Genomic DNA, 22,306 nt, shown 5'->3' on the forward strand with positions numbered 1-22,306 from the left:
GTGACTCGGGACTCCACTGCGGGACCGCAGGACCAGAGCAGAGAGCAGATGCTTGACTGACGGAGCCACCCAGGCACCCTACAAAAGTATCTTCGATCCGCCCCGCTCCTCACCACATTTCTAAACCAAAGTGCACAACAGCTTTGGCAAATTTTCAGTGGTTTCCCCCATTTGACAAGTGGCTTAGACATGGTTTTCATGCCCCAATATTGAGATCTCAGGACAGAGTAAAGGGCCGGGGACCAGGGCTGCTCTGGAGCGTCAGGGGGTGCCTGACGAGCTGCTTCGGGGGTACCGCTCTGTCCCGAGTAGCAACCACATGGAGCCGTGTGCCTACATTCCCCCGGCTGAGCTGCCAACAGCCCCTGGCCGGGACTCCCGGGCCCAAGATTCTGACCTCAAGTTTGGGAAGAGGCACCGAGGAGGGAGCCCTGACTTCCGCCTCCCGTGGGGAGCAGAGCACACCCCGAGCTGTTAGCCTCGCGTCACCCCCGGAGGGGGGCAATTGCACCCCCATCTGCTGGGCCGTGGGAGCCCCAGCCAGCCAGAGGTTTTCCCCGGCCGGGCTCCCCGGGAGCCGGCCCGGCTGGACCCCAGGCCCCAGGCAGGAAGGCAAGAAGGAATGGGGCAGCCCCCAGGTGGGTGCGGGGCCGGGCTCTCCTCCACGCGCTGGTCTCAGGCGGGTTAGGGTTAGAAGAGCGGGCGCAGAGTAAGACTCGCCCTCTTCTGCGGGAGGAAAGTGAAACGTGGGACGCAGGTCGGAACTCTGAGCTTTGGACCCGCCCGGCAGGGCCGCTTGGGGGTGTCTCTGAGACATCCAGCTGGATTTCTCTCCGACCCTCGCTCAAGGCCCAGAAGGCCCTAAAGGGAGTGACGGGGACTCCTGACGGCCCCGGCCTGGGGCGGGCGCGCACCCATCCCGCACCCATGCCCCCGCCAAGCACCCCATCCCTCCCCCGGGTGCCCCCCACACCCCCTCCAGCTCCTGGGTGCCCCCCACACCCCATCCCTCCCCCGGGTGCCCCCCACACTCCCTCCAGCTCCTGGGTGCCCCCCACACCCCATCCCGCTCCTGGGTGCCCCCCACACCCCATCCCTCCCCCGGGTGCCCCCCACACTCCCTCCAGCTCCCGGGTGCCCCCCACACCCCATCCCGCTCCCGGGTGCCCCCCCCACACCCCCACCCGCTCCCGGGTGCCCCCCCCACACCCCCTCCCGCTCCCGGGTGCCCCCCCACACCCCCTCCCGCTCCCGGGTGCCCCCCACACCCCATCCGGCGTCCAGGCGCCCCCCACCCCTGCCTACCCTATCCGGCCCCTTCCCCCCCTACCCCGTGCTCGCAACAGCCCGCATTCCCGCCCCCAGATGCCCCCACACCGCACCCCGCCCCAGCGTCCTCCCCCGAACCCCATTCCACCCCCGAGGAGCCCAGATCCCGCCCCCAGCCTTCCACCCCCGCACCCCTCCCTCCAGGCCTAGCCCCTCCCACGGTCCCCGCTCCCGCAGCTCCGGACACCGCCCTCCGCCGGGGCCGCAGGAGCAGGTGCAGCCCCGCCCCCGCCCCTCCCTCGCCGCCCCTCCCCCTGCTCATCCTTTGGGCCCCGCCCACCGCCCCGCCTCCCGCGCCCGCGGCCCGGCGGAAGGACACGCGCTCCGGTCCGGGGAGGAGGCCTCGGCCCCCGGCGCCGACCCCGCGGTTCCTGCGCTCCTGGGCGCCCCCTCCCCGCCCTCCCGGCATGGAGTCCGCGGGGCGCGCCCAGGACAGGGTCCCCAGGTGGGTGCGTGGGGGCCGGACGCGCCTCGCCCAGCGTGGGGTGCGGGGTGCGGGATGGAGACCTGGGGTTTGGGGTGCGGGTGGGTGTGGGGCCGGGGTCCCCCGCTGCACTCGTCCCCCGGCCCCACGCGCGCTGGCGGCCTCGTCCCCGCGGGGACCCTGGGCAGGCCACGGGGCGCACGTGCGCGCGAAACTTCGTCTGGGGCTCACGGGTTCCTTTCCTTCTCGGGCTGCAGCGTGGACCCTTACGGGTTTCAGAGGCCTGAGGACTTCGATTACGCCGCTTACGAGGAGTTCCTTTCCGCCTACCTGGTGGTGCTCACCAGAAGGGCCATAAAATGGTCTAAACTTCTGAAGGGGGGTGGCCGTGTCCAGAGAAGTGGCACAGGTGAGTGGGGCCCGGCCGGCTTCCCGGAGCTGCCCCGGCGCGCACGGCCGCGACCTCGCTAGAGCTTGCTCTGGGAAGGCGCAGGAGACCGGTCCCTGCCCCTGAGATGGGGACCCGGCCTTCCTTCCAAACAGGGGACCCCATCTGGGGTGGGGGGCTGGCTGGCAAGAAAACCGCCGTCCTGCTCTCCAGGGAGCGAGCGCGGTTCTCCCTTGCTTGTACCCGCAGGGAAGCCTTCCCTCCGGCTCCCCTCAGGGCGAAGCCCACCTCATTCCAGGCCTGCTGCTGCCACCTGTTCCCCCCAGGAACACCTGGCCTGCGCCTGCCTCTCTGGGCTTCTCCGCTCCTCCAGGCTTTGACCAGGATGCCGCCTCCGGGAGGCCCTCCCAAGCTCCTATCTGGGACGGCCGGTCCTTCCTGTCACACCACACAGCCCCACAGGCCTTCCCTCTCTGGCCGTATGGCTGGGGCCTGTCTGCTTCCGTGTGTCCCTGCGGGAGTCAGGCCCACTCTTGCGGCGGGGGACGGTCTCTGTAGTAGCTTCAGAACTTGTTGAAGGAACGAAGGAAGAAGTGTCTGCCGGGTTCACCAGGCTGCAGAGAAGGGACGGGTGGGACCTGCCGGCCGGCGCCGAGGGCATTGGCAGGTGCGTGCTTCCAGGAGTTAAGATAAGGGACCTTCTGAAATAGGACTTTGTGACAAAGAAGGGATGAGGGCGGAGGGCAGCTGCCGGGCCAGAGCCGTGTGACCGGAACCGGGATGGAATGAGGCGCGCTGGACTTGGAACCAGGGCTCAGTCACATGACCAGGCCCAGAGAGGCTACCTGTAAAAGGGTGTTGTTTTTTTTTTTTAAGATTTTATTTATTTATTTGACAGACAGAGATCGCAAGTAGGCAGAGAGGCAGGCAGAGAGAGAGGAGGAAGCCTGCTCCCTGCTGAGCAGAGAGCCCGATGCGGGACTCGATCCCAGGACGCTGGGATCATGACCTGAGCCGAAGGCAGCGGCTTTAACCCACTGAGCCACCCAGGCGCCCTGTAAAAGGGTTTTTAAGCAAGGGGGTGACAAGAACCATTTTTGCTTGTAAAGGGGTTAGTGAATAGGGCCCAGAGTGGTCCCAGTGCCCGGGGCAGGTGAACAGGAGGGTTGGCGGAGGCACTTTGATCTTCCGGGGGGCTGGCGGTCGTCGGGAAGGGAGGCTCTTGCTTGACACGGTTCCCCCTGCTGGGCCCCCCTCCTGGCTGTCACTGATGGGGGAGAGTTTGGTAAGCACCGAGGTGAGCTGGCGTCATTCCCGGGCGGCTGGTGGGGGGCGGGTGCCGGGGGAGCTCGGGCTGGTCCCTGTGGCCCTGCCGATCCTGGAGGCCCGTGCACTCTGTGCCTCCTCCAGGGGCCAGAACGGCCATCCCCTCCTGTCCCCTGCGTTACTATGTTTCCAGAGCGTATCTGCTGTTGTTTCCTTCTTTATTGGTTCTTGAAAGTTGACTGGTCTTTTGTCCTTCAAAAATGTACAAGTGTATGAAGTAAACACAATTTATGGACGTGGTAAAACGTGCAGTGAAAGGTGTAAAGTGACCCCGAGCTCCTCTACCGGGCCCAGACTTGCGTGAGGCAGAGGCGATGGTCAGGACGGCGCCGTGTCTCCGCGGGAGCACGGTGCACGCACACACGCGTGCAAACACACGCGTGCCGACAGCCTCACGGCCCGTCGGCCTTCAGGTAGGAGAAGGCCTCCCGGCGCCACGGCTGGCTCCGCACGGCCGACAGCGGCCAGGGACTGCGCCCTCGCTGTCAGGGGTGTGTGCGGAAGCCTGTGTTTCCCCGTGAGGCGCAGACGCGCCTTCGTCTCCCGATCTTTGGTTTTATCGTTTGGCTCTAGCGAGCCGCGTCCTTGCCTTTGAAGGAGGTGGGCCCGCTGCTGGTCCGCGTGGCCTCCCGAGGCCACGCTCTGTGTCCCGTTGTCTGTTTTCCACTCCTGGAGCAGGAGTGAGAGCAGCCGGGTGCAGAACCTTCCGGGTGCTCGTCCTTCTCTCGTGGCTCAAAGGTTTTGTCTCGTTTTGCTGCTGCCCTCTTTCACCACCGGTACCTGTCGGCTTCAAGGATGGGAGCTGGTTTTATTGAAATACTTCGTTTTTGCTTTACTGTTTCTTTGGCTCAGTGATGTCAGCGTGTGGTTGTGCCGACGAGTGTGAGCAGCGCCGCAGGTCTGGACGCAGGAATGTCGGGTTCCTGATGCGCCCGGGGCCTGGCGGGCGGTGTCCGCGGTGCCGGCGGCCGCCGTCTTCAGGAAGTGGGGCACGGGCCGGTGCGAGGCCCGTGGGCCACCCGCTTCCGTCACGCTGGGTGTCGAGGCTGGCGCTCGGCGTGCGGGTGGGGAGCTGTCGGGCACGCACAGAAGCGCGCGAGTCCTTCCAACCGTGAGACTCCGGTTCTCCCGCCAGCTCCGGGCTGATGGCAGTGTCGTCGGGCGTGTGGCACCCCGGGGAGGCGGCGGCGTGAGGGGACCAGCGGGCGCCCGTTCACAGCCCGGGAGCTGTTTCAGAGCCCCCCCGGCTTCCCCTGCACACCCCATTTTGGTCCCGTCCTGGGACCGAGTTGTTTCGCCGTCCTGCCGTGGGGTGCCGTTTTGGACGACTTTCATCTGGACGCCGATCTTCGGGTCACCAGTAACACAGTGACCTCTGGATCTTGGTGTCAGCCACGTCTGCAGAGGGCAGCCCGGACTTCCGGCTTGACTGCACATTCGTGGATGCGACAGAGGCGACAAAGGTCTGCTTTGTCCTCTGTTTTCGTTCCGTCTGGAGCAGATATCCACCGGGGACCGTGAGACCACTTCTTCCCCCTTTGCCTAGGAATGCGCAGTTGGGCAAGCTCAGCCCGGCCTGAAGCGTCCTTTGCTCCTGCTCCTGCCCATGTCCCTGGGCCCAAGCGCCTGGGCGTTCTGCTTCCCATTTCCTTCCTAGTGGCTTAGAGAATCAACAGCATCTAAAATAGAATTAAATTGCAAAAACAGACGTTCAAAGGCAAATACTAAAGAACATGGGGATTTGCTACAGCTCCTTTAAAGAGGCGCTCCCCACACTCCCCGAGGTCAGGGGTGGGTGAGCCCCTCCGGGAAGGTCAGGCTCTGGGCGCAGGGAAGCTAGTTTCATTTTCTGCTGAAGAAACGGTGTGACTCCAGAGAACAAGTAGCAAAAGTAGCAGAAACCTTTGTCCTTGGAAACTGTTGCAACAGCTCCGAGCCCTTAACCTCCTGGCCCGGCGGGGCTGGCAGATCCCTCCAGAGCCCAGTGTCTCACTCCAGGAAGGGTTCAAGCATTTTGCATTTGTTTTTCTTCTATTTAAAAAAAGTTTTAATTTGCAGGGAGAGTCACTCTTACATGTTTACACTTCTGTGAGTTTAGACAAGCGCACAGAGCCCTGTGTCCCTCCCAGCAAGACTGAGAACAGTCCCCTCCTGCTGCCTGTCCCTCTGGGGACTCCGAGGCTGGCTCCTGCCTCGCGCTGCTTCGGCGCCGCGTCCCCAGTGTTGGGTCTGCTGGTGGCGGTTTGGGTATCGCAGAGGAAGATTCCGGGTCTGGCGACCACGGGCTGTGCCTGAGTGTGGCGGATGGACGATGGGGGGAAGGCGACCAGCCAGCGTTGTAAATGCCGGAGCAGGGCTGCTGGTAACGGTGTGGACCGTGCGGGAAGCCGTAGCCTTCCCACCGTGGCCACCAGCCTGACCTCCCCCCCCCCCCGCCCCCGCCCGCCGCCTTCTCGAGCCGTGCCTGTCACCCGCCGCCTTGTGCAAAAGGCCTTCCGGCCTGCAGGACATCGCTTCGCAACTTTGTCAGAAAGCTTGTGCGGGGCCGGTTCTGGGTTTCGTGTCTCCATTCCCCTCCGTGTCTGTGTTTCCACCGGCCCCACATGGTCGGCGTTACCTTGAACTCGGGTAGGGACTCCGGCTTCCCCCCGAGGGGAAGGAAGTTCCCTTGCCTTTCCACCGGGACTTTGGGAACCAGGTCAAACCGATACATCAGGTTTAAAGTCCGGTGGTTTGTCGTCGTCATGTGTGTCTTTCCCTTTTGGGGTCCCCCGGCGTGGGCCACGCCCCCCCAGCAGGGCAGCCGAGTGAGGGCAGCACCTTCGGTAGAACGTGCCAGGCATGGGTGGGGGGAAGCCCAGCCGAGGCCCCTCATGCGCTCATGGCCCGCGCGTCCGCTGTCCTGGTCCCGCGCCGGGAGAGGACACCGGCTCAGAGGCTGCAGCCTTGGGGGCGAGGGGGCTTCCGGTGGCCTTGGGCTTTCACTGAGCAGTGTCCCTCTGTCCCTGGCTGTGGTCGCGCTCAGCCAGGAGGCCCCGGGGGCCCTCCTCCAGGAGCCCGCGCCGGCGCTCCGGGTCGTGGGACCCTGTGGGACTCCGGGTCGTGGGACCCTGTGGGACTGAGCCCGCGTTCCTCCGGCGATGCTTCCCGGGGAGCGCAGCGGGCGCTCGCCGCGTCCACCACAGTGGATGGTGGAGCTTCTTTCGTTGTAGGACCTTTTTTTTTTTTAAAGTTTTTTTTAAAAATTTTATATATTTTTAAGTGCATTTATTTTTTATGAACGGTTCTTAAAACACACCATGAGAGGAAAACAATGACTTGAAAATGAGCTGTTTTGAGGGTTAAATTAAGATCGTTAGGAGCGTCACGTGGTGCCCCCGGTCACTGTAACTCATTTGACTGTTAGCGTCACAAATCTCTCCCGTCTACCTGGGAGATGATGATTCTTTCAGGTAGCTCCCGGCTTTTGGCTTCTTTTCCTGTGTTTCTCTGGCCATTAGGAAATGAGTGGTTACCTTTTCACATACTTATCAGCAAAAATATTCCTCCCAAACCAGGTTGGCACTTACACAGGGTTTTGCACTTACACAGGGCAGGTGTAGGACAGGAGGACGGTGACCGCTGCCGCTGAAACCCGCAACCCAGTAGAGCCATGCAGACCCGAAACCTGCCTCCTCCCTTGCTCTGGCTCACGCCTGCGATTCCCGAGCCTCCGTTTGACCTCAGTCCCGCTTCCCAGTCACCCCAGGGCTGGACCATGTCCCTGAGCTGCCGTCCCTGTGCACGGCCTCTCTGTGACCCTTGATGCTCTGCTTCCTGCTCTCCGACCGGCAAGGGCCTCTCCTGGCCTCTGTCCCTTCACTCAGCGTGGCCTCTGTCCCTCCGGTTTTCCAGGTGTCCCCTCCCATGTGTGGATCCTGGCCTTCATGGCCCTGACCCAGAGCTTGGGGCCTGGCCTGCGGTGTCTGGTACTGTCCGTGCTGGTGAGGGGGGAGCCCCGGGAGCGGCCTGCATCGCCTCCCTGCCTGTTACAGCGTGGGACAGCCAGTGGGGTCTGTGCCACGTGTGTGTCCCCGTCTTCTACTGTTGCATGCGTGGAGAAGCGAGCATTCTTGGCCCAATGGCCTCTGTGTGGTTTCGGAGCCCAGGCAGCACACCCCTGTCCCCTGATGCAGCCTCTTCTCCGTTTCAGTGAAGCGCTATATCCGGAAAGGCATCCCCCTCGAGCACCGGGCCCGTGTCTGGATGGGGGTGAGTGGAGCCCAGGCCCAGATGGACCAGAACCCCGGCTATTACCAGCGCCTGCTCCAGGGTGAGCACGACGACAGGCTGGAGGAGGCCATCAGGACAGGTGAGCCGCCCAGGCGGGGGTGTGGGGTGGGCAGCCCCCCAGGACAGTCACGTTCCAGAGGAAACACACATTGTTCGAGATGCACCTGCTGCTTTGAAGTGGAAATTTTATTTTTCTGAAGGAAAACCAAAGCTTAAGCATTCCCAGGGGGGAGAACACTGGTTTCCTTGCTTCTGCAAACTGCGGCACGCCCAGCCAGCAGGTAGGGACCGGGGCGAGGGCAGGACCAGGTTTCTTCCGTGGGGAGCTGGAAGGGGGGGGCGCGGCTGCTGAGCCAGCGGTCAGGACCGGGCGGTCATCGGTAATCGCTTGAGGGATTTGTGCTGATGGCAGTGCCCTTGGGCTTAGACACAGTGCTGACGCATGCCGCGGCGGCCCGCCCCTGTGTCACACTCCTGTCATCGTCTGGGAGCTGACGGGTCCCCACATTTTCTCAGTGGCACACCAGTTCGTAAATGTGCAGTGCCCCACACAGTCTAAACTGAATAATGAGATTTTGAGGACGTGTCTCTGCTTTTCTGACTTTGTTTTTGAGAGATACAAGCTTAAACACCAAATCCTTCTAATTTTTATTTTATTTAACTTTTATTTATTTCAGAGAGAGTGTGCACACATGAGTGGGGGTGCAGGGTGGGGAGGGGGAAGCAGGCTCCCCGCCAAGCAGGGAGCCCGATGCGGGCCTTGATCCCAGGACTCTTGAGACTGTGAACTGAGCCGAAGGCACAGGCTTCACCGACTGAGCCACCTGGGTGCCCCACGAAATAATTTTTTAAAACCCAGTTACTGGAATGTGCTGAGAGGTGGGGCCCCCCGTGAAGTGAGATTGGGCTGTGTGCCCAGCCCAAGGAAGGGGGTCCCTCAGCCCTCAAGGCAGCCCCCATAACCAGAGCCTGGGGCGGGAGGACCCGCCGGGCTGCCTCACGTTGGGGGAGGCCTGGGGTCCACAGAAGGCCACGTGTGTCAAATACAACAATGCTGCTGCTGTTGGTTTGAAAAGTGAATTTAAAGGCTCTGTTTAGTGCTGGCATTTTTGGATAGGATATTTATCCAAAAATAAAAATTTTTTTCCGTAAAGTATACGTAACAGAATTTACCATCCCATCTTCCCAAACTGAAACTCCGTCCCCATTAAACGACAACGACTTCTCTGCCCCCGCCCAGCCTGGCCTCCGCCTTTCCGTCCCAGCTGAGTGACACAGGCAGAATCCGCACTGCTCGGGGTGGCTCGCTTGGCTCAGCCGGGGCCTCGAGGTCGTCCGTGTTGCTGCACGTGTCAGGGCGTCCTTCCTTCTCAGGGCTGAGTACCGTTGTCGGGACAGAGCCCGTTCCGGGCCCGGTGACGGGCGCTCCGGTTGCCGCCTGCTCGCGCGAGCCCGCTGTCGCGCACCGGTGTCCGAGGACACCTGCTTCCCGTTCTTCGGGGGATGGCCCGGAAGTGGGACTGCAGGGTCCTGCGTTCGTTCGGAGGGACCTGGAGGAGTCCCGTCCCGGGGACGGAGGCTGAAGCATTCACGCCATGTGCAAGCGCAGCCGGACCGCTCCTTCCACGCCTCCTCCCGGGATGGGAAGAGAAAGGTTTCAAAACGAGGAAAAGCTCCCAGTGGAGGACAGCGTCGAAGAACGAGCACAGCTGGTCGCTGCAGAGTCCGGATTAGAGAAAGAGCCCGGTGCCGTCCTCGGGGATGCTCGCTCCGGAACGTTCAGAATTCTGGAGCAGAAGCTTCTCGGGAACCAAACGCGCGGTGGGGAGCGACGTGCTCCGGGACGCTGAGCTCACGGTGCGCTCAGGGCTGGGCTCTGACGAGCAGGCGTCCCGCTTGGGCGCCGTGGGCAGGGACAGCGGCCCTGTCTGCGGTGGGGACACCGGCACAAGCCGAGGCGGGCTCCGGGCGCCTTCGATGGCGTAGCGGGGGGCCGAGGGTCCGGTGTGTCCGTCCGCTCCGGCGATGCAGCTAGCGTGGCAACCAGCGTGCCGTCATCCCACGTGGGAGAAAGACACGAACCCGCTCCCTCCCAGCTGTGTCAGGCCTGACACCCAGGAGCAGGTGTCGGGTCTGCGCGGGTCTGTCCGGCACGGGGGGCAGAAGGCCGGCCGGGGCGTGCGAAGGGCCTGTCCTCTGTGTTCGCTCACGTCCTTTAGCTCTGACAGGGCTGCTCGGTGTGCTTCTGCGTTCAGGATTGGGAGGATTTTCCAGTGCTGTGAGCGGAGTTCACCTGGCACCTGGGGCCTGGAGTTGAGCGCCCCCCGGCTGGGGGGGATGTTGGGGCAGCGGGAGCAGCGCCCTCGGGGAGCATGGGCTGTTGGGGCTGCCTGGGCTGCGGCTGGACAGGGAAGGGGACCCCGCCGGCACCTTCGTCTTCCTTCCTGACTCCGTGAAGGGCCGCCAGGGTCGCCAGACGGGGTTTTAGGCCTCGTCGGGGGTAGACACAGCGACGGCTCTGTCCATCACGGGCCAGTGTTCTGTCTCTGCCCTCTGGATGATTCTGTGTCGTGCATTTCCCTGCAGATATGAACAGGACCTTCCCGGACAACGTAAAGTTCCGGAAGAGCGCAGACCCCTGCTTACAGAAGACCCTGTACAACGTGCTGCTGGCCTATGGGCGCCACAACCAAGGTGTGGGCTATTGCCAGGTGAGCGCCAGGAAACGGGCACGTGCCAGCGGGGAAGGTGAGCGCGAGCAGCACCCCAGTTCACAGCAGGGACGTTCTCCTGGTGAAGGCTAAGTGCCCAGTCCGGCTGCTGAGCTCCTGGCGGCAGAGCCCCAGACGCAGGGCTGTGCCGCCGGAATCAGTACCGCATCTGTTTGGGATTTCTCTTGGTGCCGACCGTAGGGAGTGGTGAGGCTGGGGAGCAGACGGGAGGTCCTTTACGTGAGCAGGACCTCCTGGCCTCAGTGCAGGGAGTGCGTATGTGCCTGTGGGTGTGTGTACACACACTCGCGTCTGCATGCACACGTGTGTAGCGTGTGCACACGCATCTGTGTGCGCGTGTGCGTGCGTGCGTGTGTGTGCGTGTGTGCACATGCCTGTGGGTGTGTGTACACACGCTCGCGTCTGCATGCACACGTGTGTAGCGTGTGCACACGCATCTGTGTGCGCGTGTGCGTGTGTGCGTGTGCGTGCGTGCACATGCCTGTGGGTGTATGTACACACGCTCGCGTCTGCATGAACACGTGTGTAGCGTGTGCGCACGCATCTGTGTGTGCGTGCGCGCGCATGTGTGTGTAGCTTGTGTGCACGCATCTGCGCGTGTGCGTGCGTGCGTGTGTGTACATGCCTGTGGGTGTATGTACACACGCTCGCGTCTGCATGCACACGTGTGTAGCGTGTGCACATGCATCTGTGTGCGCGTGTGCGTGCGTGTGCGTGTACACGCTCGCGTCTGCATGCACACGTGTGTAGCGTGTGCGCACGCATCTGTGTGTGCGTGCGCGCGCGTGTGTGTAGCGTGTGTGCACGCATCTGTGCGTGTGCGTGCGTGCGTGTGCGTGTGTGCACATGCCTGTGGGTGTATGTACACACGCTCGCATCTGCATGCACACGTGTGTAGCGTGTGCGCACGCATCTGTGCGCGTGTGTGTAGCGTGTGTGCACGCATCTGCGCGTGTGCATGCGTGCGTGTGCGTGTGTGCACATGCCTGTGGGTGTGTGTACACACGCTCGCGTCTGCATGCACACGTGTGTAGCGTGTGCGCACGCATCTGTGTGTGCGTGCGCGCGCGTGTGTGTAGCGTGTGTGCACGCATCTGCGCGTGTGCGTGCGTGCGTGTGTGTGCGTGTGTGCACGCGTATGCACGCGATGTGGTGGGAGTCCCTTCCACATCACTTCCGGCGCCCCGTCCCCCCGGTCTTCCCACAGTCGCAGGTAACAGCTGGCCTCGTTACCTGTCCACGGCTGTCGCGTCGTGCGGATTTGCGGCAGGCAGCAGCAGGCCGCGTGTGGGCCAGTCCTTCCTCCCAGACGTCACTCTGCCCGGGGCGTGGGGAGGGAAAGAGAAGGGGCCAAGGGCCTGTGGGGGGACACGTGGGCCTTCCCGCGCGCGCCTGTGCTGCTGGGGCGAGCGAGCGGCCGTGGTCGGCCGGTGCGTGGTGCCCGTGGCCTGCGGGCTTGGAGGGGTGGTGCGGCTTCCCGCTCCCTGAGCTCCGGCCTCTGCGGTGTCCTGGTCATGCCGGGATTCTCAGGGGGGAAGTCTGCGTCGGGCGGTTGGATCGTGGGCAGCTGCAGGCGAGGCTCGGGTGGGGGCGGGGCGAGAGCGCCGGGAGCCCGGGAGGGGCGGGGCGGGGCCTTTTGCCGAAGCGGGGGCGGAGGCGGGCGCGGTTCCGAGCCTCTGGCCCTTGCTGTAGGCGATGCCGCTGGGGAGGAGGCCGGGCTGGGCTCCTCTCACCATCGTCACTTAGGGTCCCGAGGACCGGCCCGGAGGGGCTGTGGAGACCTCACGGTCGGGAAGCCGCCCGTCCACGGTCTGGCCTCTGCTCTTGCGGTTTTTAGAAACGGCTCCAGACTCAGCCGCTCGGGCTGTGAGCGTGGCTGAGGCCAGAGCTGGCGCGGCGCCGGGTCCGGGTGTGCAGGAGGCCGTCGGAGCGGGTGGCGGGCGGGGTCCCTCGGAGGCCTGCGGAGGGCCGCTCCCGGCCCCGGCCCCTCGTGGTCCCTGATGTGGGCCTCCCACGTCGTGTGGCCTCTCCCTGCGTGGGGCGTGTGGGTCCACACTCCTCTCGCTGGCTGTGAGAAGCTGGAGAAGCTGACTGGTCCCCCCGTGACCGGAGGGGGCGTGCATTTTCGAGAACATGGAGACACGGTGGAGGGGGTCACGGAGGGTGGGTCTGAAAGGCCGTCGCGCAGACGCTGTCCCGCGGTGGGCCAGCCCCCGCCTGCAGCTCGTGGGCCCCGTGAGCGTCCCCCTCCCTGCCACAGAATGTGTCCGCACCCCGTGTCGGGCCGCGTTCCTCATGGTTTGGGGGAGACTCGGTTCTGGGTCCGGTTTCCCGTCTGATGCAGCCGCGTGTCTGACCGTCGTAGGACCCGGTTGTGAGCCGCGGGTCGTCCTGAGGTTGAAGGCGGGCGGAGAGACCGCAGGCTTCCGGGCCGAGCTTCCAGGCCAAGCCCCAGGAGCCCCCTCACACCGAGCGGTGTTCCCGCCTCTTGTGCCCAGCGCGTCACCAGAAGGCCACCCCCGGGGGGCGCAGGTTTCAGGGGCGAGCGAGGGACACGCAGCTTGTGGTGAGCAGTTGAAGGTCCCGGAGCCTCGAGGGGCTCAGACATCCTCTTCTCCCTTCAGGGCATGAATTTCGTAGCCGGATACCTGATCCTCATCACCAGGAGTGAGGAAGAGGCTTTCTGGCTGTTGGACGCTCTCGTGGGAAGGATACTGCCGGGTACGTGCACCGCTCCTGCCACGGGCCCTGCCCGGCCCGGGCCCGCTGCCCTCACGGCGGCCGCGCGGGCTCCGAGGGGCCGGCCCGGAGCGGGATGGGCTTACGGGGAACACGAGCACCGCAGGGGCCTTGGGCCGCTTCTGCGCGCTGCGTCTCAGAGCTGGAGTCCTCAGTGTCGGGGGCCTGGGCCCGGTTCCCCGCCTGAACCGTCGTGGGGAGCGTCGTGGACCCCCGTGTGGGTGCCGCAGCATGCGGGGGAGGCCGCCTGGCCCCGTGCAGACTTGGTCCCAGGGTCGGGACCCGTCCTCAAGAGTCCGCGGGCACTGCTACTGTTATGGAGGTGGAAATCGTTCTTTTTACGCGTTTCTACTTTTCTCTTTATTAACTCATTTTAACTATTTTAGTTATAGGTGAATCATCAGTTTACTCGTTAATAAACACCACTGGTTTTGGGGGTGCGTGGTGTAGATGGAGCTCGCTCTGGGGAGAGACGTGGCGGGAGCCGTGGCGGGTGGGGGAGGACCTGTGCCCTCCGCGGCCATGACGGGGGTGAGGACTGCGCACAGCCTCCTGCGGGGCCAGGCTGTGGACTGGCGTCCCCCCGCAGAGCGGGCCAACCATGTGGCGGTGGGTGCTGTGGCTTCCGCCCTGTGGCACACAGCACGTGTCGGCGTCAGGACAGCAGTGCCGCACAGCCCGATGAGCGAATCCATTTTACAGATGAGGACACCTGAGGCCTCCACTCCACGATTGTCAGACCTTGGCCCGTGTCTCACGGAAGCGTGAACCAGCGTGGCTTCGGGACAGGAAGGAAGCCTCCAGACGGGGCCTCTTGCTCCCATGCTGCCGTCCACGAGGGTACCAGCACCCGTGCCAGTGACCTGCCGTGATGGGTCACCTTCGAGGAAGGCACGAGCCCTGGACGTCCCGGCTTCATCGTGGGGGCCTGCGCTGTGGGGGCGGGAACGGCAAGGGAGCTGGGGCAGGACGCCCGAGGCTGTGGTGACAGAGACTGAAGTGTGAGGCATGTTTGCATCCCGGACCGGGACGTCTGCATGGGTTTGTCGAGAACCCACCGCGTCGCAGCATTGCGCCGGGGGCCTGGGCTCGTCCGGGAAGGGAGGGTGAATGGCCCGCCCTGGCTCAGTGCGTCCCAGGAGAGCAGAGCAGGTGTCAGGAGGTGACAAGCGCCAACTTGGAGAACAAGAGGGGCTCCAGGCTGACACTCTGTCAGCCCATGAGGTCATTTCCTACCACCACGAGGTGCCGTTGAACCAAACCGCAGTATACACAGGTCTTGATTCAAAACCAAAATATCCAAATAGAACGGCCAGGATGGAAGGGGACAGGAGGCGTGGCGCGTGGACCACACAAGCCGGGCGGCTCCAGCGCCAGCGTCCCGGGAGGAGTTGAGGTGGCGGCGAGGATAGACAAGAACCTCGGCCCCTGCCGCGTGGTCCCCTCCTCCCTGCAGGCAGGTGCCCGTGCCGCGCGGGTTCCTGGGGCTCGTGCGCACACGTGCTCACACATGGACCACACAGTGAGAACGGCAACACGCAACGGGAGCCGTCGGAAGGATAAGCGGACGCGGAAGCTGGTTTTTTGGAAAAACCGATAGAACAGGCAGGACTGGCCCAGAAAAAGTGGGCGAGGTATTTAGAAATGAAGAGAGTGCTGGAGTTTGGGATTAAGAACTCCGAGAGAGTATGAGTAAAACGAAGAGGCTGGATGGAGAACCGAGGAAGCCCCGCCTCACAGAGCTGACGGGGGGAGCCGAGAACATCTGGGAGGACACGCACGGTCGCATCAGACCTCAGAGAGCCGAGAACATCTGGGAGGACCCGCGGGCAGACACGCACGGTCGCATCAGACCTCAGAGAGCCGAGAACATCTGGGAGGACACGCACGGTCGCATCAGACCTCAGAGAGCCGAGAACATCTGGGAGGACCCGCGGGCAGACACGCACGGTCGCATCAGCCCCCAGAGGAACTGATCATTTCTTCATCGGTTTTGCAGAAAATAGAGGAAGAAACGCCCGTCCGCTCCCGACACGGGGCCTGCACCACCTTGCCCCGTGCCAGCGGACCTCGTGGGCGCACACAGCCCCACGGGCAGAGCGGCAGCCACCGGGATCCTGACGGGCTACGGGGTCTCTCGGGATGCAGGAAGGCCTAACTGAGAAGCTCGAGGGCAGCGTGAAGCCACCCAGGCTGGAAAGAGTCCCGGGCACGCGTCCAGATGCTGTGATTGTGGGAACACTGTGGTGTCCGGTCGGCGGTGGACAGCACGGTGCCGAGGCAGAAACCGGTCTGTCCACGCGCAGGCCTGCGGGAGCCGGTACGGGAGACAGGTCAGTGGGGAAAGACAGGCCGTCAGCGGCTTCGTGCGACAGCCGTCTGCCTGGAAGGAAACGAGGTTAGACCCTTATTTCTATCCTGGGTGAACTCGAGACGTATGTGGAAAAGCAAAACTTGGACCTGAGAACGTAGATGTACAGCGGCTTCACGAGTGCGGAGCACAGACGAAGTTCTTGCACGAAATTCTGCAGAAGATGTGGTTGATAATCTTAGTTACTTTAAAATGAAGAACCGATTTTGACACGAGACATCATAAGCAAAGCAAAAGGAGAAGCTGCAGTTGGGGGAGATCGTGAAACTGCGCGTGAAGACGTCCTACGCTCCAGCAGAAGCAGCTCCGTAGAAATCCGCCCGTTGGCAACAGAAGGGTCTGCGTGGCTGGCTGGGGTCTCTGGCGAGCACAGAGTGGGCCCGACGTGGATGGCAGAGCCTCAGCCACCAGTGGCCACTGCCCTGGGCCAGTGGCACCCCAGTTTCGGAGTTGGCGTAGGGCAGGAGTCGTGTTCTGGGACACCAGTGCACAGTGTCTGTGCGCACTCAGCTGGGCCCTGCACGCCCAGACCTGGCCGCTCACGCCAGCCACGGGGACGCGGGCGGCCTCTTCTGGGTCGTCACCACTGAAACCCAGACATCCAGCGGGAGGAAGAGGGGACAGGTGGAGGCCTCCTGGGCCTGCAGCTCCCCGGTGCTGACGGCGCTGTGACCTCGGGAGTGCGGGGGGAGCGCTGTCGCGGGGTGGTGGCCTCCTGAAAAGCGGGTGGCAGCTGTTGTCTCTGCAGACACAGGCAACGGGTGGTTCGTAGCCCAGCTCAAGCGAGGTGGCCCCGGGTAGGACCCAGGCAGCGTGATGGGGAGGCTCAGGGGTCCCAGGGAGCAGAGGGGCGGGCCTGTGTCCCGAGTCCCCGGGATGAACACGCCCTGGACGGTCATCTCCGCTGCGGGCTGCACCTTGTGGGCTGTGCCCCCTGCCTGCGGGCCGTGCCTTCGCTTTCCAGTGGGGCCGGAGAGCACGGGTTTTGGAATTGGATTCTGCCTGCTTGGACCCCGGCTCGGCTGCTCACTCCTCAGCTGTTGTCCCACGGCCCTTTCTCGTCTGGGCGCCACCCCCCCCCCACCCCGGCTCAGCCCTCCCATGCGCCGACGTGGCCACAAGGCCGTTTGCAGAAGCGTGCTGCCCCCCGGACAGCCTGACGCGGGGCCCGGTTTTGGGCCACGTAGGAGGCGGCTCTGTTCCGGGCTTCACTGAGCGCTGGGTCTTCTGCTCAGATGGGCCAGAGGCACGGGGTCCATCTGCCTTCGCATCCCGGCGCGATGCGGGGAGGGGGGAGGGTCTAGGTGCTCCTGCCCTGGTGACTGGCCTGGGCCCGTGGCAGTCTGGGCACGCGTTCAGCGGCTCTATTTTTGGAGGCTGCTGTAAGCCTCTCTGGGGCCGGGAATGAGGCCACCGTGTTGGGAGCTGAGCAAACCCTCTTACCCGTCTGGGGCTTAACTCCGGCTCCCTTGGGATGTGGCTCGGAGAACTGGGTCGCGAGCAGGACACTTGAGCGGACAACAGAGACTGTTGTCGTCTCCCCGGGGGGGCCGGGGTGCTGCTCAACGTACGAGGAGCCAGATGCAAGAGGACGACGGGGGCAGGGAGAACTGAGGATGCCTGGTGTTTTGTCACCGACTTGGCTCTATGAAATCATTTCCAGGGTCCTTTATCACACATGGCCTGGCTCTGAAGATCCATAACGTGACGTGGGATCGTGTCCGTTTCGTAGGGACCCTGTTTTCACCAGGCTGGTTAATGAATGTCTCATCCCTTCGCCACAGTGAAGGGCCACGGTGCGCAGGGGCAGCCCGACCAGAAACTGGCACAGTGCCACGTTTCCCTATTTTACTACATAGATTATTTCCTGAATTTCAATAGTAAAACTAAGCATTAAAATATAACACGTCGCTTGACGAGCTAGAAAGGATGGGTGCGCATCCCGAGAAGACGTGCGGTGGAGGTATGGTTCCGTCGCGGCCACAGGTGCCCAGGCTCTGGGACGGCGGAAATCACCGGCACGTGTCATGCTTTCTGGGCTCCTGTGGCCACCAAGGAATATCTCCAACATCAAGCCGTCGGTTTTCCTCAGGAATGAACAGGGCAGACTGTAGACCTCACACTGTCCTGTGGTCAGACGGCTCCTTCTAGAATTTTGGGAAATGTACTGTCTTGGGCCCTCGAGTGTGCAGACAGCATGTAGGCGTGACTGTGAGGTGACAAGCCCGTGGGGCTCCACCTGTGGACATCTGTGGCCAGAGTCTTGTCCTCTGCGAGGCTGCCTGGACCCACGGCTGCCCTGGCTCCTGGGAAGGGGCTCCCTGTTGCACTGTCCCCAAGGCTGAGGTGGCCCTAGGCCTGCCCCTGTGCCCCACAGCCTCCCCTAGCTGGGCAGCAGGTGGGCGGGCCCCGGCGGCTGGGTGCCGACTTCCCGGGCGAGTGTGGTGGCTGCGGGGCCTGCTGTTTGCTGAGCACAGCGTCCTCGTGGTTCACCCACGTGGTAGCAGGTGTCGGGGTCCCCTTCCTAAGGCTGGGTGGCAACCCGCTGGGTGCACAGTGCACCTCTCTTACCCGCTCTCCTGGGGGCAGACACGGACTTGCGTCCTCCGTGCGGTGGTCGTGGGAGCCGCTGCTACGAGCGCGCCGCGGGGAGATCCCACAGCCAGTGGACTCTCGCTGCCGCACGGCGGGGCCTCGCTGTCCGGAGGGGCTGCTCTGGGAGCCGCTCCCGGGCTCCGGGCGTCTTGCCGCGGAGGCTCCCTGGAACGCTCCGCTTTCCCTCCCAGCGGAGAGGGGGCCAGGGACGCAGTGCCTGGGTTTCATCTCTCGTCCTTGCGGCAGATTACTACAGTCCCGCCATGCTGGGCCTGAAGACAGACCAGGAGGTCCTGGGAGAGCTGGTGAGGACCAAGCTGCCGGCGGTGGCAGCCCTGATGGACGGGCACGGCGTCCTGTGGCCCCTAGTGGTGTCGCGCTGGTTCATCTGCCTGTTTGTGGACATCCTGCCCGTGGAGGTGAGTGTGGTGTGTGCCTTGCTGGGACCGGGGCTGCCTGGGTCACCCCCAGCCCCATGACATGCCACGTGTTTCTCTGCAGACTGTGCTCCGGATCTGGGACTGCTTGTTTAACGAAGGATCCAAGATTATCTTCCGAGTGGCCCTGACCCTGATTAAGCAGCACCAGGCCTTTATTTTGGAGGCGACCAGCGTGGTGGACATCTGCGAGAGGTTCAAGGCCATCACCAGGGGCAGTTTTGTGACCGAGTGCCACACCTTCATGCAGGTGAGTGTCTGGGCGGGCTCCGCCACCCGGTAGTCTGGGGGAGAACCCTTCTGCCTGTCCCTGGCCCCTCTGGGCCTCTGCCTCTGTTGGCCCCTCAGACCTCGTAGACCCGCCTCCTCCCGGAGCCCCACGACAATGGCTGCCACTCCTGCTGGGCTGCAAGCCCATGATGGGCTCCAGGGCGGCTGGGATCCCCGTCGGGCCAGCCCAGGTTCCCCGGGTCGGAGCACAGTGCCTTCTGATCCGCCGTCCTCTTGGAGCCCTTCCCCTGCTGCTGGTGTCTCTGCTTCTGGATGGCTGTCCTTAGCCCCACTGGGGTCGCACGGTCTGTTGTCTGTTGTCTCCCGAAGGGCAGCGCCCTCAATAGGGTCCTGGACCTGGTACGGCTGTGTAGACCACTCACCTGCTGAGTGAGTGAAGCTGGAGCTCAAAGGACTGACAGGCCTTCCAAGAGGCGGCAGAGAGAGGCTGGGAAAGGCAAATTTTGGGTTTCCACTTTCCCACCCGAAAGGATCACCGGTGCAGGGGAGGTGGCGGAGGGTGCTGGGAAGGCCAGGGGCCAGGGGCTTCTGCCCACTGCCCAGGAGGGAGCAAGCCGCTAGCTCCACTTGGGGCACTGGCTGCTGGCTGTCAGGCAGCTCACAGGTGGCCCTCTGCAGGCGGAACGCCCTGGAATTGAGGACGCTGCCCGCGCGCTGCGTGGCGTCAGACAGCCCTGGGGCCCCCTGCACAGAGCCCGAGAGCAGCTGGGGTCTCTGCCCAAGGGCTCGGAGGATGGGGGCCCCTGCTCAGGCCGGCCCCGAGGATGTGGGACGAGCCGCATGTGGCTGCTGTGTTGGGGACCCTAGTCACCAGGGGCTATATAGCCTTTTCTGAATGGTGGGGTACAGATGGGGAACAAGATAGCAGCTGACTCACTGGGAGGCTGGTCATGCAGGACCGGATGCCTGGTCCAGAAGGGATTCTGTGTCTTGCGAGCCCTTTGGTGCCAGCGTTGGGGACAGCCAAGTAGCAGAGGGCAGGGGCAGGCATCTGGGAACGAGTCTGCGATCCTGTGTCCGGGAGTTCATAGGAGCTGGAACGCTGCCCTGAATGAGGCGCCGGGGTTTTCTGTTTGAGTGAGATGGGGTTCCCCCTTAACACGTGTGACAGCTTGGGGGCCTCTGGGCCATTCCCAGGTGTGCAGCTGTCACCCCTGCACCCACCCAGCAGCCCCCTGTGTGCGCGTGGGGTCGCCTCCGTGTGGGACTCTAGCCGAGGACCTACACACACACACAGGTGTGTGCGCGTGCTCCAGGAGCGAGGACCTACACACACACACACGCGCACACACACACGCCAAGGACCTACACACACATGCGCGCGCGCTCCGGGGGCACTAGCGCGGGCGTTCTGAGCTGCCTGAGGGCAGTGTGGACGAGCAGGAGGCAGTGGGGCCTGCTCCCCCAGTTTGCCCACGGGGACATGACATCGCCGCGCGGCCTCACGGAGTGCAGACGCACCCCTTCGAGGGATGTCGTTGGGAACACAGCCCTGGGACAGGGAGTCGAACGTGCGTTTCTGCATTAAAGCACGTCAGCACGGTAACTGCAGCTCATGTGTCAGTCCGCACAGGGACATCTAGAATGTTCTGGAGAATAAAGTGGTGACCTCGCACGAGCTCAGGGCAGCCATCCTGGTGTGGAAACAGCTCCACGCTGACGTCCTGGCGCCCGGCAGAGGACGCGCCTGAACCCTTCAGGAACGTGGCCAGTTAGAACACAAACTCTCCACCTGGACCGTAGGGCCAGCTGAACACGCACCTGTGGGAGAACTTCTGAAATTTCTTTAAAAAAACCTTTTTAATACTAGCCTTGCATGTGGCCTAGTTTGTAACTGAATTTCTCAGCCGTAACCTCAGAAATAATTAAGGAGCATAAAGGGTGTGACGGCGACGGCCTGGCCCTCTGCTCCCCACGGGCTCGGTCAGGCAGGCTTGGAGCCGCCCGGGGCCCTCTGGGTTCAAGGGTCTGCACGAACGCCCCTCCCCCGCACAGCACATCGGCAGGGCCGAGGCCCCCCGCCGCTGCTGGCAAGCCCTTACCTGGGTGGGTGGGGATGCGCTGAGCTGGTTTCTTAAACGGGTTCCGTTTCTGTTCCAGAAGATATTCTCCGAGCCTGGGAGCCTGTCCATGGCCACCATCAGCAGGCTGCGTGCGAGCTGCCGGGCTAGGCTGCTGTCACAGGGCTGACCGGGGCCCCTGCCCGCGGCCCGCTGCGAGGCGTTTCCAGGGCCCACCAGCTTTCGCTGCTTCCCTTTTTAGTCCTGTGAATACTCGAGGTCTCTACACTTGTGACTTTTTTAAAAGAACGATTTAGAATAATGTCCTTCTGTAACTCAGTTATGGCCCACAAAGTCCTTAATTTCTAAAACACTATTTTTACTTGAGATGTTCATCCGTGAGATGTGAGACGTACATATTTATAATAAACTGTGGCAACACCATGAGTGTGTGATTCTCTGTCAGCTTGTCGGCTGACTGAACATGGAAACGCAGGCCGCAAACTGTCGGCGGTGTCACTAGTGCCCCAGAGTCCTCTGTTCCCTCCCAGGGCATGGCACCTAGCGGTACCCGAGGTCTGTGCACACAGCATGTGACAGCTTTAGACGGGAGATTCTCAAAACAGCTTCTGGAATGACCACGTCCCGTGAAGAAAGCAGACGGAAGGAGGTGAGCCTTGGGGACGGCAGACAGCTGCCTTGGGCCCATGAGTGCCAGCTGCAGCTGCGGTCACCCCAGGTCCCTGGAGAAGACCCAGCGAAGACCCCTTTCTCCCCGGCCCCGATGGTGACACTGGCTCTGGCTGCGGAGAGCCCCGCGCGGGAGGGGTTACCTGTCAGCACCCCTGCGGCTTCCCTAACGGCAAGTGCAGCCAAGGCACTGAATGATGGTGGCTGTGCCGATGGCAAGGGCCTGGCTGTCCTCGCTCCCAGCGCAGCCACAGCAGAGGCCCGGCCCTTCCCTGGTGTCACAGAGGACACTGCACTGGGACCAAACCGCACGCAGAGATGCTCTCATAGGGAGGAGGTGGTGGCTAGGGCAGGTGGCTGGAGTCTGGGGAGTCCCAGAGGCTGCCCCTGTGGCACAATCCAGCGCGGGCTCACCAGCCTGGGGTGGGCACAGCTGCCCGGCGAGGCCTGACACACAGCAGCCTCGTGGCCCCGACCCCCTCCCAGAAAGCAGCTCTGGGGCAGGCCCTGGGTGCAGGTGTGCAGGCGCTGCTCGGGGACGCTGTGGTCCCAAGGCTGCTTGGCAGGCAGGCTGGCGTCAGCCTCAGCCGGCAAGGTCCACGAATCCTTGGAAGACATAGGTCTTTGCTTAAAAAAGAAAGATTAAAACAAACCTTAGACTTCAGCTCCTGCTCTGAAAGCGCTGAGCACAGCGGGCAGGGCCTCCTGCTGC

At 63.2% G+C, this 22,306-nt stretch overlaps 1 protein-coding gene across 5 annotated transcripts; it reads left to right on the plus strand.

Annotated features, from left to right (window-relative positions):
• Window positions 1-1,628: 1,628 nt before the first annotated feature.
• On the plus strand, window positions 1,629-21,348 carry GRTP1 (growth hormone regulated TBC protein 1). Of its 5 annotated transcripts, none has more exons than XM_080798869.1 (8): window positions 1,629-1,774; window positions 2,011-2,162; window positions 7,660-7,818; window positions 10,326-10,450; window positions 13,096-13,192; window positions 18,423-18,595; window positions 18,678-18,863; window positions 20,469-21,348. In XM_080798869.1, exons 1-8 carry the CDS (start codon window positions 1,737-1,739, stop codon window positions 20,502-20,504), a joined length of 966 nt encoding a protein of 321 aa, XP_080654995.1. In that variant the 5' UTR covers window positions 1,629-1,736; the 3' UTR covers window positions 20,505-21,348. The 5 variants fall into 5 exon arrangements, with proteins under 5 accessions (XP_080654995.1, XP_080654993.1, XP_080654994.1 ...); XM_080798867.1 differs by having other exon boundaries at window positions 1,630-1,774; window positions 21,005-21,348; XM_080798868.1 differs by having other exon boundaries at window positions 1,630-1,774; window positions 21,008-21,348.
• Window positions 21,349-22,306: the final 958 nt, after the last annotated feature.

Source organism: Martes martes (genome assembly GCF_963455335.1).
Source record: "Martes martes genome assembly, chromosome: 3".
Classification (NCBI taxonomy): Eukaryota; Metazoa; Chordata; class Mammalia; order Carnivora; family Mustelidae; genus Martes; species Martes martes.

Bases quoted from the DNA above. Each gene is read 5' to 3' on its own strand.
- GRTP1 (XM_080798867.1), top strand. From the start codon at position 1,737: ATGGAGTCCGCGGGGCGCGCCCAGGACAGGGTCCCCAG. The intron at 1,775-2,010 runs GTGGGTGCGTGG...CTCGGGCTGCAG, and splicing joins GCCCAGGACAGGGTCCCCAG to CGTGGACCCTTACGGGTTTC. The intron at 7,819-10,325 runs GTGAGCCGCCCA...ATTTCCCTGCAG, and splicing joins GGAGGAGGCCATCAGGACAG to ATATGAACAGGACCTTCCCG.